General features: G+C 34.7%; 1 protein-coding gene across 1 annotated transcript in view; it reads right to left on the reverse strand.

The window, feature by feature from the left end:
• The window catches only part of LOC108917022 (chondroadherin-like), a 27,770-nt gene extending 12,460 nt beyond the window's left edge, over nt 1–15,310 (reverse strand). Inside the window, exons 1-2 of the mRNA XM_023454697.1 lie at nt 15,032–15,310; nt 12,252–12,374 (exon numbers count right to left, since the gene is read on the reverse strand). Of these exons, the coding sequence (XP_023310465.1) occupies nt 12,252–12,374; nt 15,032–15,310 (402 nt within the window). The remainder of the gene's footprint in view (nt 1–12,251; nt 12,375–15,031) is intronic.
• Nucleotides 15,311–15,779: the final 469 nt, after the last annotated feature.

Here is a 15,779-nt window from a genome sequence, read left to right on the forward strand (position 1 = left end):
AATATTTACTTTCCAATATCCCATTCTTTATATAGTAGTTACTAAAGAATGTCACGTATCATAAATTCTACGTGGCGCAGCTTGGCGATTTTTTTTGAGATATTAAATTTCTCCATAATGTATTAGGCTGGATATAGGGGCAATTTTTCTAGGTATATGAAAACATATAAAATTGGGTTCAATCCTATGGTGTGGCACTCACTGGGTTTATTTGTTTCGATATAATGTTGTCGCTGATATCCCGAAGTATTTTGCTAGTGTAGATACAGCTGTGGACAATAAAATCTTTCAAATCTAAAGGCGATATACTCATACTCATGGATATTTTTTCCCTAATATTAATTATCACCATGTGGTTATTTCTTTTCAACGCTGTCAACAACAAACTATCATTTTTAATAGACTGCCTGTAAGTTACACTGGCAATCCAGTCATTATTATTAAACTTTTTAGATGTTATATTAGACTGAGGATTAATTAATTAAAAGTATAAGTTTCAAAACCATAATTGCGTCTGGTAACATCAAAATATGCAATATTAGGGAAAAGGAACATACAAATGTTGGAATCAGATTAGCGGAGTTAGGCGGAACAACAGTAAAGTACATCTACAGAGTAAGCGTTGCAAACATTATAGTCCATTGCTGTACTGTAAAAAGGTATTTATTTTCACTAACTTAGAAAGAGTTAAAGTTCAATAACATTAATTTAAGCAAAACATATATTTGGACATATCAGTAAAAAATGATGTGAAATATTATGGGTGACCCTATAGACGAAGTCCGGGGAGAAATATAACTGTACACTTTTGGAGATCGATGAATATTGTCCCTAGTCTCTAGAAAGTAATTCTAAAAAGGGGACGACACAGAGTCCCATCGGGAGAAGCTTTTGATTTATGATGACACACCGTTATTGAGAAAAAATGTAAAACATTTGTTGTTGCAAACTGAAGAAAAGTCCCATTATTTTAGTCCAAAGAATTTGTATGTGCTTGACCTACTAATTTGTAACACCCTGTAAATTAAAATTATTCTGTTATGTGTCAAAATATCAAAATGTAGTTAAAAATAGTATATTGTACAATAAGTGCGGTAACACGAGAGCGGAATTGGGCAACTCATCAGTTCAAGTGAACAATAGATAACCACACGAATTGCACATACTATTTTTTATTATGAATGCAGTAAAATCTTAGAGTCCCGGGGCGAAGGCCCGGTGGGATCCACAGATTTTCATTCAGTTTAGGTTGACATAAATAACTATTAACTGTCATTTAAATGTCACTTTTTAAAAATAATATTTTCGAGTGTGTATTTAAATGATTACCGCAAATAAATAGGGTAGGCAAACAGCTATTTACCGACTTAAAAAACAAGCGAAAAGATAGGACTTATCCCTCATGAGTAATACAAATGCTTTAATACATGCAAAAAGAGAAATTCTTAAATCAAGTGTATTTATATACAGGGTGTCCCAGTACTTGATACAAAAAATTCGAGTATATTATATGTATATGATGAGTTCAAAGTAATATCAGTTCTTCATATAAAATTTTTCCATACGGTCCTTCGTTAACAAGTTACGGGCCCTCAAAGTTGAAAATTAAAATCTTATTTTTATTTACAGTCTCTAAACTATTAACTTCAGCATAATGCAAATTTGGTGATCGATAACACATTCGTACAGCTTGTTTTTGATGTAGTAAGTGAATCTTCATTATGCCCAGAACGCCAGGGACGGACTATGCCCAATGGTTAACAACCCCGAATTTTTGCATAGATGTCGATCACAATCTGCCTGTATGATTAATAAATTCTCTGAAGAATTTGCCAACTCAACTCGGTAAAATGAACAGCTTAGGAAATATTTGTGATTTTATGTCACAGTACACTCGAGCGGCGCCTCCACCATTTTTAATTGGAATTAATTACTATGTTACAAGCGTACATATTTTTAAAACAAGAGCCTAGAAAATATTACTGTGTGCTAATGTAATTGTCACTAACAAAATTTGATAAATACACTTTACACTTAACACAAAATAGAAAAACGAAACAAGAATATCTATGTTAAACTAAGTTAAAAAAATAATTTTAAAGAAGAAAGACTATCAAAATACATTTTCAATATGGGCACTTTTCACCTCCACATATTTCCTAAATCTACGAATGTTATTTGTTTGTACACCAAAAAGCATCTCTGGAGTAGGTCTAATATTATTACATTGGAAATTAATTCTTTGTAGCAATTCATCCCTTGTATGTACTGGAGTTGCATACGTAAGAAGTCCATCGGGTTAAAGTCTGGAGAACGTAGTGGCCATAGAATTGCGCCTCCTCTCCCAATCCATTTATTATTAAACACAATGGATAAATAATTTCATATATCGAGATTGAAATGGGGAGGAGCCCCATTGTGCATGAACCAAACGTTTCTTCGGGTATATAACGGAACATCGTCTAATAGTGACTGTAAATTATTTTGCAAAAACTCCAAATTTCGATGTCCATACAGATGTTTCTCAAAAACGTATGGACTTATTAAATTATTACCACAGAAATGCATTTTCATGTACAAACAAATAACATTCGTAGTCTTAGGAAGTATGTAGAGGTGGAAGGTGCCCATATTGAAAATGAATGTTGACAGTTTTCTTTCTTTTAAATTATTTTTTAACTTATTTTTGATACATGCAGATTGCGATCGTCATCTATGCAAAAATTCTGGGTTGTTAAACATTGGGCATAGTCCGTTCTCTGGCGTTCTGGGAATAATGAAGTTTCACTTATTACATCAAAAACAAGCTGTACGCATGTGTTATCGATCACCAAATTTGCATTATGCTGAAATTAATACTTTAGAGACTGTAAATAAAAATAAAATTTTAATTTTCAACTTTGAGGCCCGTAACTTGTTAACGAAGGCCCGATGGAAAAAATTATATGAAGAACTGATATTATTTTGATCTCATATATCTGTACTCGAATTTATTGTATCAAGTACCCGGACACCCTGTATACTCCAAAGAAATATATTCTTAATACTAAATAAAACTTCATCACTTAAATGAACGTTTAAGAATTTCTTTTTTTGCGTATAGGTACCACAATTTTTCCACCTTATTAGATTTAAAGCACGTTTGCCTTGCAATAATTTGTTACCAGACAAAGCCATACATACCCGAGGGAAAGCTGAGCCGCTCCACATTGGTGAGTCCGCTGAAAGCGTGGCTCTCGATTTTTTGTATCGGGTTGTTCGTTAAAACTAACAGCTTCAGGTTCGACGTCCCCGCAAAGGCGTACCCCTCCACCTTCCTGATCTTGTTGTGACTGAGGTAGATCGAGGTGATATTCTGCAGGCCCGCGAAAGCGAACTGCGCCACCGTCGCTAGGGGCGTCTGCTGGATGGAGAGCTCTTTGAGCCTGGGCAGGCCCCTAAACGCGAACGGTTTGATAATGGATATGTTATTCCCGTCGAGGGAGAGCTTCCGCAGGTATCGGAGGCCGGCGAAAGAGTCGCTCTTGATGATGGGGAAGTGGTTGCGGGTGAGCGACAGGTGTTCGACGGTGGGTGGCAGCAGCTTCTTGGGGATCTCCCTCAAGCCCCCCGAATTGCACAGCACCTGGAACAAAGAAAAATGTCCCGTAAGTCAATGGAAGGCAATAGTCCGCTAAGCAAAAGTAAGCAATTATTTGATTACGCTATGAAGTGTACATAATTTTTAGAGGAGCGTTTTTAAGGTAAAAATAAACAAAATATACAGAGTGTCGCCGAAAGATCTGTACAGAATTCTACCACAAATTCTCGAGATTAAAATAGATCGATTTGCCTTATTTTACCTTAGTACATAACTTGATAATTATGGAAATACAAGCGTCAAAGTTCCAGTTTTCCAGTTTTCTTCACTATTTACTGACAACGTGACAACGTATAAAACTTGGTATACAAGAGTTTTTCAGGGTGAAAAATTCAAATTTTAAATATAGTGTAGAGGGTGCCACAAACAGCATTATAGAACATTTGCAAACAGTGCTAACTTTTGTACATGTGCATGATTTTGGAATGGAAATATTTCTTCGTCTACGTGTTGCGTTTAGGAAAGGTATACCACGTTAATGTCGCTAGAAGCAATAGTCCAGGCTGTATCATCGCTCCCGCTAATCGAAAATTACGAATTTGTTTAAAAAAATTGTTTAAACAATTTTTGACCATTAGTAACGTCTGGCAACATGCGGATATGTTTCAGGGGTCATTTTTTTAGTAAGATATGAAAAAAAATCTAACGAGAATCATGTTCCTAGCGGGAGCGACGATACAGCCTGGACTATACGAATGTTATTTGTTTGTACATGAAAAAGCATTTCTGTGGTAATAATTTAATAGGTCCATGCGTCTTTGAGGAACGTCTGAATGGACATCGATAGTTGGGGTTTTTGCAAAATAATTTGCAGCCACTATTAAATGATGTTCCATTAGACACCCGAAGAAATGCACAATGGGGCTCCTCTCCATTTCAATCTTGATGTACGAAATTATTTATTCGTTGTGTTTTATAATAAATGGATGGAGGCGCAATTTCATGACCACCACGTTTTCCAGACTTTAACCCGAGACTTCTTACTTTTTCTTGAAAAGTTTAGTGTACGCAACTCCAGTACAGACCAGGGATGAATTTCTACAAAGAATTAATTTCCATTGTAATAATATTAGACCTACTTCAGAAATGCTTTTTCGTGTAGAAACAAATAACATTCGTAGACTTAGAAAGTGTGTGGAGATGAAAAGTGCCCATATAGAAAATAAATGTATTTTGATAGTCTTCCTTTTTTAAATTTATATTTTTAGCTTACTTTAACATATTCTTGTTTCGCTTTTCTATTTTGTGGTAAGTGTAAATCGTATTTGTCAAATTTTGTTAGTGAAAATTACATTAGTATACAGTAAAATTTCCTAGGCTCTTATTTTAAAAATAGTAATTATGTCCAATTAAAAATTAAAAACAAAAAATGGCGGAGGCGTCGCTCGATGTGCACTGTGACATAAAATCGCAAATATTTCCTAAACTGTTAATTTTACCGAGTTGAACCGAGAGGGTATTATCGTTGGCTTCAGGGAACTTGCTTTTGATACAGGCAGATTGCGATCTTCATTTATGCAAAAATTCTGGGTTGTTAACCATTGGGCATAGTCCGTCCCTGGCGTTCTGGGCATAATGAAGTTTCACTTACTACATCAAAAACAAGCTATACGCATGTGTTATGGATCACCAAATTTGCATTATGTTGAAGTTAATAGTTGAGAGACTGTAAATAAAAATAAGATTTTAACTTTCAACTTTGAGGGCCCGTAACTTGTTAACGAAGGCCCGTATGGAAAAAAATTATATGAAAAACTGATTATTTTGACCTCATCTATCTGTATTCGAATTTTTTGTATCAAGTACCGGGACACCCTGTATATTAGAGGTAAATATCCTTGTAATTCTTTTACTTAATCAGCTTCATACCCTAAAGCTGACTAAGTCATCTTCATCGATGACTAAAATCTCAGAAAACTTTTTAAATTTATATTGTCAACTTTTAAGTCTAGTTATAGAAAGTGTTCTTACAATTGTATTTGGCTTTTTGACTGTGATATTTCTGTACGTTTAAATGTACGTGTGTCAACTCAACGATATCCAACCTCTCTTGAAAAATAGCGTTCGCGGATGGATAACATTTTCACTTACGCCTGCGTGTTTCTTATGCGATAAGGGCAAGAAATGGTCAGAAATATAATCATTTTTACGACATTTTTAAAAAAGAAAACCCTAACCTGACCTAGCCTAACGTATCAGTTCAATTTTATTGTATTAATAATTATGAAGTTCGAATCATACTAACTAAAATTACTCATTATCACTCTTTCACCTGATATACAGGGTATTCCTGCAATAAGTACGTTACTTGAAATGGATGATAAAGAGCACGAAATAGCAACTTTTATTAAGCAACTGATCATAACCATAAATGTAAACCGACCCTGCGCATCTTGTGCACGTGCGTTGTATGCCGCAGTATTACTTAACCGGCGCATAAAATGTTTTCTGATCAAGAACTAGTAGATATGGTACGGAGAACGTCAGTACAAATGAAACTTGTCATTTTTTATACGGTCCGTAACCTAACAGTAGAATAATGCAAAAGGCAGTTCAAAGGTTACGGGATACCAGGAATGTCTACCTGACATATGAAGGCTGTAAAGTGTGTTCCACAACGAAGAAAACATTAGGAACCTCGTTGAGGAAGATCCGAGGCGCAGTACTCGCGATATTGGTCGAGAAGTGGGTGTATCTAACAGTACCGTGTGGAATGTACTACGGGAACAATTATTACACCCCTATTCAGGGTTCAGGCATTAAATAACAATGATTTTCAGTCCCGTGTGTAATTTTACCAATGATTTCGACAAAAAATTGAGCAAGATCCGGATTTTACAAGCAAGGTGCTTTTCACGGACGAATATTGTTTTAGTAGAGACGGCATAATAAATTTTCACAATATTCACTATTGATGTAATGCAAATCCTCACAGTGTACAGAGATCTCGGTTCCAGCAACGGTTCTCAGTGAACGTGTGGTGTAGTGTTTTTGGTGATAGAATTTTTACCGTCGTTTGTTAGCATGTTTATTAGCACTTGGAAAACAACTTTGAACAATTTTTGTAGAACATATCGTCTATTGGTAAGTAATTCGTCTATTCGTTTAATTTTGTGTTACTTTTTAGTGACAGCCGAATAAATTTCAGCATTTTCGAACAAAAAATTTAAGCCGCCAAAACCGCCATTAGCACTTTCGTACTGCTGTGCGCGGCAACTTCGATATCAAAGGTACAGCTGGCTGCTGCACCAAGGACGGCTTTAAATTTGTTTAAACGTTCATGTGAACATTTTTTTTTTTCAATTTAAAACGTAATGTTTTAGATTTAGACCATCAGTTGCTTAATAAATGTTGCTTATTTTCGTGTCCTCCATCATCCTTTTCAAGGAAATTATTTCAGAAACACCCTGTATAGTAGCAATTAACTGTTCCAATGGACGAGAAAAGAAAAGTACATCGTTCCTACTGCTAGTTAAATGCAATTAAGACTCTAAACCGTAGCATATTCATTGTTCATGCGCTCATTAATAACGCCAATCCATTAAATCGCAAATAATTACGATAAAAACGAGATCAAAGCCAATTTCTCGCAGCTCATGCCTTTTGATACCGGATCCGCTGCTCTACTGGAAACGAACGTGCAGAAAATTCTATTTAATTATATACAAGAGCCGATGCTCTCAGAAATGGAACATTTCTTTGAAATGCTTTTTTAACGGCGNCTAATTATCAGTTATCTGTGTCTAGTCCTTTTGTGTATAGGTTGTATATTGTCTTATAACTATGCACAATAAATATTTTTTACCTTACCTTACCTTACCTACTAAAAATTGCAATTTTTAGTATTGCCAAAATTCTTAAATAATCTTTGAACATCTCTTAACAAAAATCCGAAGAGTTATGCCGACATATTTCATTCAAAAATTGTTTAAACAATTTTTTTTAAACAAATTCGTAATTCTCGATTTTTTCGCTCGAAATACATTTTTTTAGGCTTTTTGAGGTATCCTGAACAAAAAAATTCTTAGATAATCTTTGAACATTAACAAAAATTCGAAGAGTTACGCCGGCATATTCTATTCTGAAGACTTGTTTTTTATTGTTAATAAGGCGCGCGTGCCGTGATTCCCGTCCGCTCTTGGTCGCCTCCGTATACTGCGTTTCTCTCGCACTCACTCGAAGTATATACTCTACGCCTACAACTTATATAAATAATTGAATTACGTAGTTTTTCATTGATTTTCCCAAACATGTACCTGACATTACTATTGTTTAGTTTTTCTATACCATAAGTTTTTGTAATTAATATCCTAACTAAATTATCAAATTGTTTTTCATGACAATGATTAAAAAAATTTAAGCTAATTGATTTAATCGAGTATATGATTTATATTCCAATAAAATATATAACATTTAATTTAAAGTAGCTATAGTTTGGTTTTGAATAACTCGCTTTCTTATTAACATTATTTATTAAATAGTTCATTAATATTAAGTTTATTATTATCAANTCTGTACGTTTAAATGTACGTGTGTCAACTCAACGATATCCAACCTCTCTTGAAAAATAGCGTTCGCGGATGGATAACATTTTCACTTACGCCTGCGTGTTTCTTATGCGATAAGGGCAAGAAATGGTCAGAAATATAATCATTTTTACGACATTTTTAAAAAAGAAAACCCTAACCTGACCTAGCCTAACGTATCAGTTCAATTTTATTGTATTAATAATTATGAAGTTCGAATCATACTAACTAAAATTACTCATTATCACTCTTTCACCTGATATACAGGGTATTCCTGCAATAAGTACGTTACTTGAAATGGATGATAAAGAGCACGAAATAGCAACTTTTATTAAGCAACTGATCATAACCATAAATGTAAACCGACCCTGCGCATCTTGTGCACGTGCGTTGTATGCCGCAGTATTACTTAACCAGCGCATAAAATGTTTTCTGATCAAGAACTAGTAGATATGGTACGGAGAACGTCAGTACAAATGAAACTTGTCATTTTTTATACGGTCCGTAACCTAACAGTAGAATAATGCAAAAGGCAGTTCAAAGGTTACGGGATACCAGGAATGTCTACCTGACATATGAAGGCTGTAAAGTGTGTTCCACAACGAAGAAAACATTAGGAACCTCGTTGAGGAAGATCCGAGGCGCAGTACTCGCGATATTGGTCGAGAAGTGGGTGTATCTAACAGTACCGTGTGGAATGTACTACGGGAACAATTATTACACCCCTATTCAGGGTTCAGGCATTAAATAACAATGATTTTCAGTCCCGTGTGTAATTTTACCAATGATTTCGACAAAAAATTGAGCAAGATCCGGATTTTACAAGCAAGGTGCTTTTCACGGACGAATATTGTTTTAGTAGAGACGGCATAATAAATTTTCACAATATTCACTATTGATGTAATGCAAATCCTCACAGTGTACAGAGATCTCGGTTCCAGCAACGGTTCTCAGTGAACGTGTGGTGTAGTGTTTTTGGTGATAGAATTTTGACCGTCGTTTGGAAGCATGTTTATTAGCACTTGGAAAACAACTTTGAACAATTTTTGTAGAACATATCGTCTATTGGTAAGTAATTCGTCTATTCGTTTAATTTTGTGTTACTTTTTAGTGACAGCCGAATAAATTTCAGCATTTTCGAACAAAAAATTTAAGCCGCCAAAACCGCCATTAGCACTTTCGTACTGCTGTGCGCGGCAACTTCCATATCAAAGGTACAGCTGGCTGCTGCACCAAGGACGGCTTTAAATTTGTATAAACGTTCATGTGAACATTTTTTTTTTCAATTTAAAACGTAATGTTTTAGATTTAGACCATCAGTTGCTTAATAAATGTTGCTTATTTTCGTGCCCTCCATGATCCTTTTCAAGGAAATTATTTCAGAAACACCCTGTATAGTAGCAATTAACTGTTCCAATGGACGAGAAAAGAAAAGTACATCGTTCCTACTGCTCGTTAAATGCAATTAAGACTCTAAACTGTAGCATATTCATTGTTCATGCGCTCATTAATAACGCCAATCCATTAAATCGCAAATAATTACGATAAAAACGAGATCAAAGCCAATTTCTCGCAGCTCATGCCTTTTGATACCGGATCCGCTGCTCTACTGGAAACGAACGTGCAGAAAATTCTATTTAATTATATACAAGAGCCGATGTTCTCAGAAATGGAACATTTCTTTGAAATGGCTTTTTTAACGGCGCGAAAAAGATACAACCTCTAATATTGGAGTTCAGGTGTTCCCCGGTTACGGTTATGGTTTTTAATTAGCTTTTAAAGATTTAATAAAGCGACGAACGATCAATTTAAGTTTGATAAACCCCGGTTATCTCTCTTTTATAAGGCCGAAGTAGTAAACTGAAAGATTGGGTTCATATACTGAACTTCCGACGCGATAACTTGGGTAATGTACCGGTAAACAAAGTGCTGTAATTTCATAAAAACAATTATTGAAGTATGAGCTTTAAAGTTGTTAATAAAGAAATATAAAATATATTAAAAGTATTACTTTCTCACAGGGCAAAGATGCGTGCGCCATATAGAAGGGACGGCGAATGAAAATCAAACTAGATCATTTTTGAAAATGTCAAAAAAATCTCCTGTTCCAGGAGTAATTTGAAATCAAGTTCAAAATTCTGTGAAATTTTATCGAAATACTAGAAAATTTCCTCAAACTACTGGTAAACAGCAAAATACCTTGAAAACCTTTAGAAACATCGAAAAATGTGGTAATACATCCAAAACCTTCAAATTCGTCAAAATACCTCAAAAATATAAAAAAGGAAATACATGGAAAACCTTGAAATACTTCGGTTCACTTTACATTACCTAAAATTTCGAAAAATTATTGATCTTGTGGTATTGCCATCCGGTTATTGACCTTTGGCCTCAGATTATTAACATTTGATCTTTGCTTTGGAAGTTTATTTGTATTTGACTTTTGAACACTGACCTTCCCACTGATCTTCCTGATCCTTAACCTCTGTTATCCTATCATTGACTTTTGAACTCTGGGCATTGTCCTTTGACGTCTACGAACATTGACCTTTGCCTCTAACCACTGATCTATGGTTATTATCTAACTTTGGCTTTTGAAAAATCCTGTATTGTTGGTCACAGACTTTTGGCCTCTGGTCATCAACATTTGACATACTATCATTGATCTTTGATAATTGCCCTCGACCATTGGTTATTTCTATTTGATCTTTGCAATAGCATTGACCTTTGTTCACCCTTTGATATGAGATTATCGACTTTCGGGTTATGGTCACTGATTTTTGGCCTCAGAAAATTCGTCTTTACTCTTTGCCTCTAACTAATGACCCACAGTTATTTGTTTTTGACGTTGCAACATCTGGTCATTGATTGTTGGCCTCTGGCTATTGATATTCGATCATTGACCTACAAATCTTAAGAAAATTTCCTATACTTTGGTCTCATACCATTTTTTCAAAATACAAAAGAAACAAAGATAAGGGAGTGAATATGAATAATTGTGAGAGTTGAATGTATTATACCTACACGTTTGGCTAATTTATTATATATCTTGATGTTTAAAGTTCCTTTGAAGATTAGAATTTGTTCCAAAATTTATTACCTTGTAATTGTGATATCCTTTTATGACCTGATGATGAGGTGTAAATTTGGACCTCAAAACTAGTCGTCATATGTAATTTTACAATAAAGGATCGTAAGAGTTGAAGACTTCTTTTTATATTCCCATTGGTCCGCCTAGCCGGGTGTCTTGGCCGGCGGATTTCGATCTGCCGAGTCAAGCATCACGGACGTGGGCTGGAATTTGGATGGGTGACCTAAGGGAGGCTCGGGGACGTGGCTGTGACAGCCTACCAAGAGACCTTAGTCGCCCAACATTTGCTTCACGCGTGTGGTCCCCGATAAATGGTAATGAGAGCAGAGCAAGAAATCTCTGTAACTCAAGACCATGCTATCATACATAAACTGTACGAGACTTTGCCACCAAGCCATCCGTGTAGTAAATAAGATGGTTTGAAGAAAAGTACTCGAGTAATGAAGGAGGGTGTACAAGGGGCCTAATAAGGCCTAAGTGTCGTGGTGGAACACAATTCCACCACCCCTCCGACATACATACATACACACATTCCCATTGGTAATATGAACTCACACTTATCTATTTCATGTTTAATAAAATCAATAATTGCGATGGAAAGGGTTGTAAAATGTTTAATGTTCACTAGTACTAGATTTTTCCATTGGAATTCCCAAACTTTTTCAGGACTTCAAGTAAAATCCAAATGATCTTTTGAAAGCTTTCATACGTTGTGAATAAATTAATTACTACTCTTTCTCAGTACCTAGAAGAGTCAGAAATTTGAAAGTTTGAATCGATATAATTTCCTTTTTATTTATGACTGTCGTTCGCTATTTATAACATAAATACAATTTTAGGGAGGCACCGTATTTTCGAAATGAACTCAAGAACTATTATTAAATTCTAAAGTTGTGCGGAACAACAGTATTAAACTTCATCTGAAACGGAGTTTGTGAAACTTGGTCAGCACAACTCCACAACCTCTACGTACTAGATCTTTATGTGGATTTACCTGGGTTTGCGAAAGGCAAATACATTCCGGGGGGCAGGTCGGCAGCAGCATTGTGAACGTGGCAATTTGCAGGAAAAATAACGCCAGAGCACACCGAATAGACAAGTAACTTCCTAATGGCATCTGAAACCAAACAAAAATATTTAATTGTGGTTTGATTGGGGCTTTCCGATATTTATGTTACAAAATATGTAGTTTGTAGTTATTTCCGCAACAAGCATTTTAATATTTCTTTTTATAGCCGAAAAATACGAGTGTTTCATTGTGAATGACTCACAATTTGATGGGAGGTTCCCAAAATGAAGTATGCCTTAATCAAATGTTATTTGCTTTTCGTTCTATGAAGGTAAAACAATGAAAAAATAAATTATAAATACATTAGTACGATATAAAATAAACTGTTTCGAATTAGTTTTTGTAACGTTTTAAATTTTAAGACACTACATACATGTTGTGTCAAGTCCAGTCCAATTTAGCGAAGCTGTGTGATTTTTTTAATCAAATTTCATTTACTTGCTCACTACTGATATTAGCTAGTGTGGTTTCTCAGAAGTTCAAGTTCTTGGAAATATTAAAGAGCCTTTCTGTTTCAGGAAAAACATAAGTTTTATTAAACAGTTGAGCCAAGTACTTAAAGTACTGGCAAATTTTACATTTCGGTTGCACACTAGCAGGAATGATGAAATGAAGATTTTGTATATATTCTTTTGTAAACTATATATTTCTAAAATAAAAAGATTTTTGTTAATATATAAAATTACTAAAAAATATGAACTACCTAGAAGTAAAGAAATTTCTAAAATATTTAAATAATTTTTCGGTAGTTTACCAGTAACTTGCTTGAAAAGATTTTGAATTAAAATAATAAAATAATCATTTTTTAAATAGGTACCTACTTACAAACCTTCAATTGAAACTTCATATTTGAAAAATTCCCTATCAGTGTCAGTTTTTTCTGTTACATATTATTTATTTGTGAAAAACGCTCTAATTCTACAGTTTTGCAGTGAGATACAGGGAGTTCCAAAACGGTGTTGCCTAGCTTGAGGGGGATCTAGAGGATATTGTGTATTGGTGCTGGGTCAATTTTTGTCAAAAAACGTAATGTTATCTCGTTGACACCAAAAGACTGATATTTAAGTAATTTTTTTTAAGGACAACGCAAAAAGTGATTTGAAATAAAATAAACACGTTTATCTCTTCTGATAAGTGAATGTCCTACACACGATGTTGGTAAAAACTGATTTTATCCATAACTGTGTGATGAAAGCTCTATTGCACGCATAATCTAGCTACACAATCTCATCTGTGTTCCGCTGTGAAGAATAGTGAAACAAATGAACAGAACTGTCACTTAACAGATGATCGGATCTAATTGACTTGTTTCACATTTGTTTTGTTTGCGACGAAATATTGCTTCTAAGTTGTTGAAATGGACCTATTTACGTTTGAAGAGTATGCAGACATGCATCTTATTTATGGCGAAACAAGATGCAAAGCTGAGCGCTCTCTGAATAGCCGACATTCTTGCCGAATGACATTTTCGTCAATTCATCGTCGGTTAATAGAAAAAGGCAACTTTAAACCAGATGTAGGAAGTTGACATCCATGAATTGCACGGACAGTGGTCATTGAAGAAGAGGTTTTGCATCGAACTAAAGGACCTACGACAAGCCGTTTTTAACGACTATAAATTTATTATTTTTGCGATATCCTTAAAAAAAATTACTTAAATATCGAAGCCTTTTGGGGTGAATATAATAACATTACGTTTTTGGACAAAACTTCCTCCAGGGCCAAAACGGTTCATTTCCCTCTTGGGGTTTGTATACAAAAATTTTCTTTCGCAACCTCCTCAAGTTTGACAACACCTTTTTGCAACACCCTGTTATAATACTGGAAGATTTTAATATATTTTAGTTAAGTTCAATATAATTTCCCTTAATAATGTCCATCATTTTAATTATTTAATTTTCTACGAACTTTTGAAAAACTACTTGAAAAATTTATATTTAAACTCGCTAATTTTTATACAGGGCATTTCTTACATAACCTAAAATAGCAACAGATGGCGATTCTTCAAAACATTTTTCGAATAAAAGTTTGTGTTAACATTTATCCAAAACCAGGGATGTGCTTGTGCATTATATATATGGGGCATTCCACGCCAAATCGGACGGTACGAAAAATTTAAATTTTCGATTTCCTTAAATTTTTTTATATTTTTTAGTACCACTCAAAAAATCCTTTCTGGCAAATTTTCAGATTTTTTTGATTACTTGTTCAAAAGTTATAAAATTTTCAAAAAAAACGCTCTTTTTTTGTTTTTTGGTCATAACTTTCTTAATAATGGTCCAAATTAAAGCTTTTTTTTATAAAAATCTTTGTTTTTAGATGGCCTTTACAGATAAAAATACAAAAAAAATATTCAAAGTGTTTTTGATTAAGATTTTTGAGTTTGAAATTTTAAATCGTATTTTTGAAAGTGAGTGTATCTTTCGATTTTTGTGAAAATATTTTATTTCAAACTACTATTCTTTTAACAACTTTTAGGACCGGTCCGGTCATGGGCCCTCCATAATTACTATTTTTTTTTGATTTTTGAAAATTAAAAAAAATATATCTATAAATCATAAGTACTGATTTTTGTCACTGTCTACTTTCTTTTTACTTATTTTAAATTAATTTGAATACTTTTTAATTATTAATAGGTGTTTAAAATCAATAATTAAACGTTGTCTATNACGTTCGAGCATTTCGAGTGGAATTTGACGAATGACCCGAGTAATGTTGGCTTCCAATTCCTCAATCGTATTCGGCTTATCCATATAGACTTTGGACTTCACGTAGCCCCAAAGGAAAAAGTCTAGAGGTGTGATGTCACATGATCTAGGAGGCCAATTCACTGGTCCAAATCGTGAAATTAACTGTTCATCGAATTGTTCTCGCAATAAAGCCATGGTTGCACGGGCTGTATGGCAAGTGGCGCCGTCTTGTTGGAACCAAATGTCATCGAGATTACGGGCTTCAATTTCAGGCAGCAAATAGTCCGTTAGCATGGCGCGATAACGGGCGCCATTCACAGTTACGTTCCTGCCGGCCTCATTTTTAAAAAAATATGGACCGATGACTCCACCAACCCATAAACCACACCAAACCGTTGTTTTGTCTGGATGTAATGGCAGCTCTTGAAGTTCTTCGGATTGTTCTTCATCCCAAATACGGCAATTTCGTTTATTAACAAAGCCATTAAGCCAGAAATGGGCCTCATCGCTGAACAAAATTTTGGTTGAAAACATTGGATCTTCTTCAAGCTGTTCAAGAGCCCATAGACTGAAACGGTTACGATTTAGAAGGTCAGCCGGCTTCAATTCTTGAATGAGTTGAATTTTGTATGCTTTCATACCAAGATCCTTACGTAAAATACGCCAAGTTGTTGCATACGACAAGCCAAGCTGTTGAGATCGGCGCCGAATTGATTCATTATGGTCATCACGTACACTCTCGGCTACCGCCGCAATATTTTCT

Source organism: Anoplophora glabripennis, unplaced genomic scaffold (assembly GCF_000390285.2).
Source record: "Anoplophora glabripennis isolate ALB-LARVAE unplaced genomic scaffold, Agla_2.0 scaffold3, whole genome shotgun sequence".
Taxonomy (NCBI): Eukaryota; Metazoa; Arthropoda; class Insecta; order Coleoptera; family Cerambycidae; genus Anoplophora; species Anoplophora glabripennis.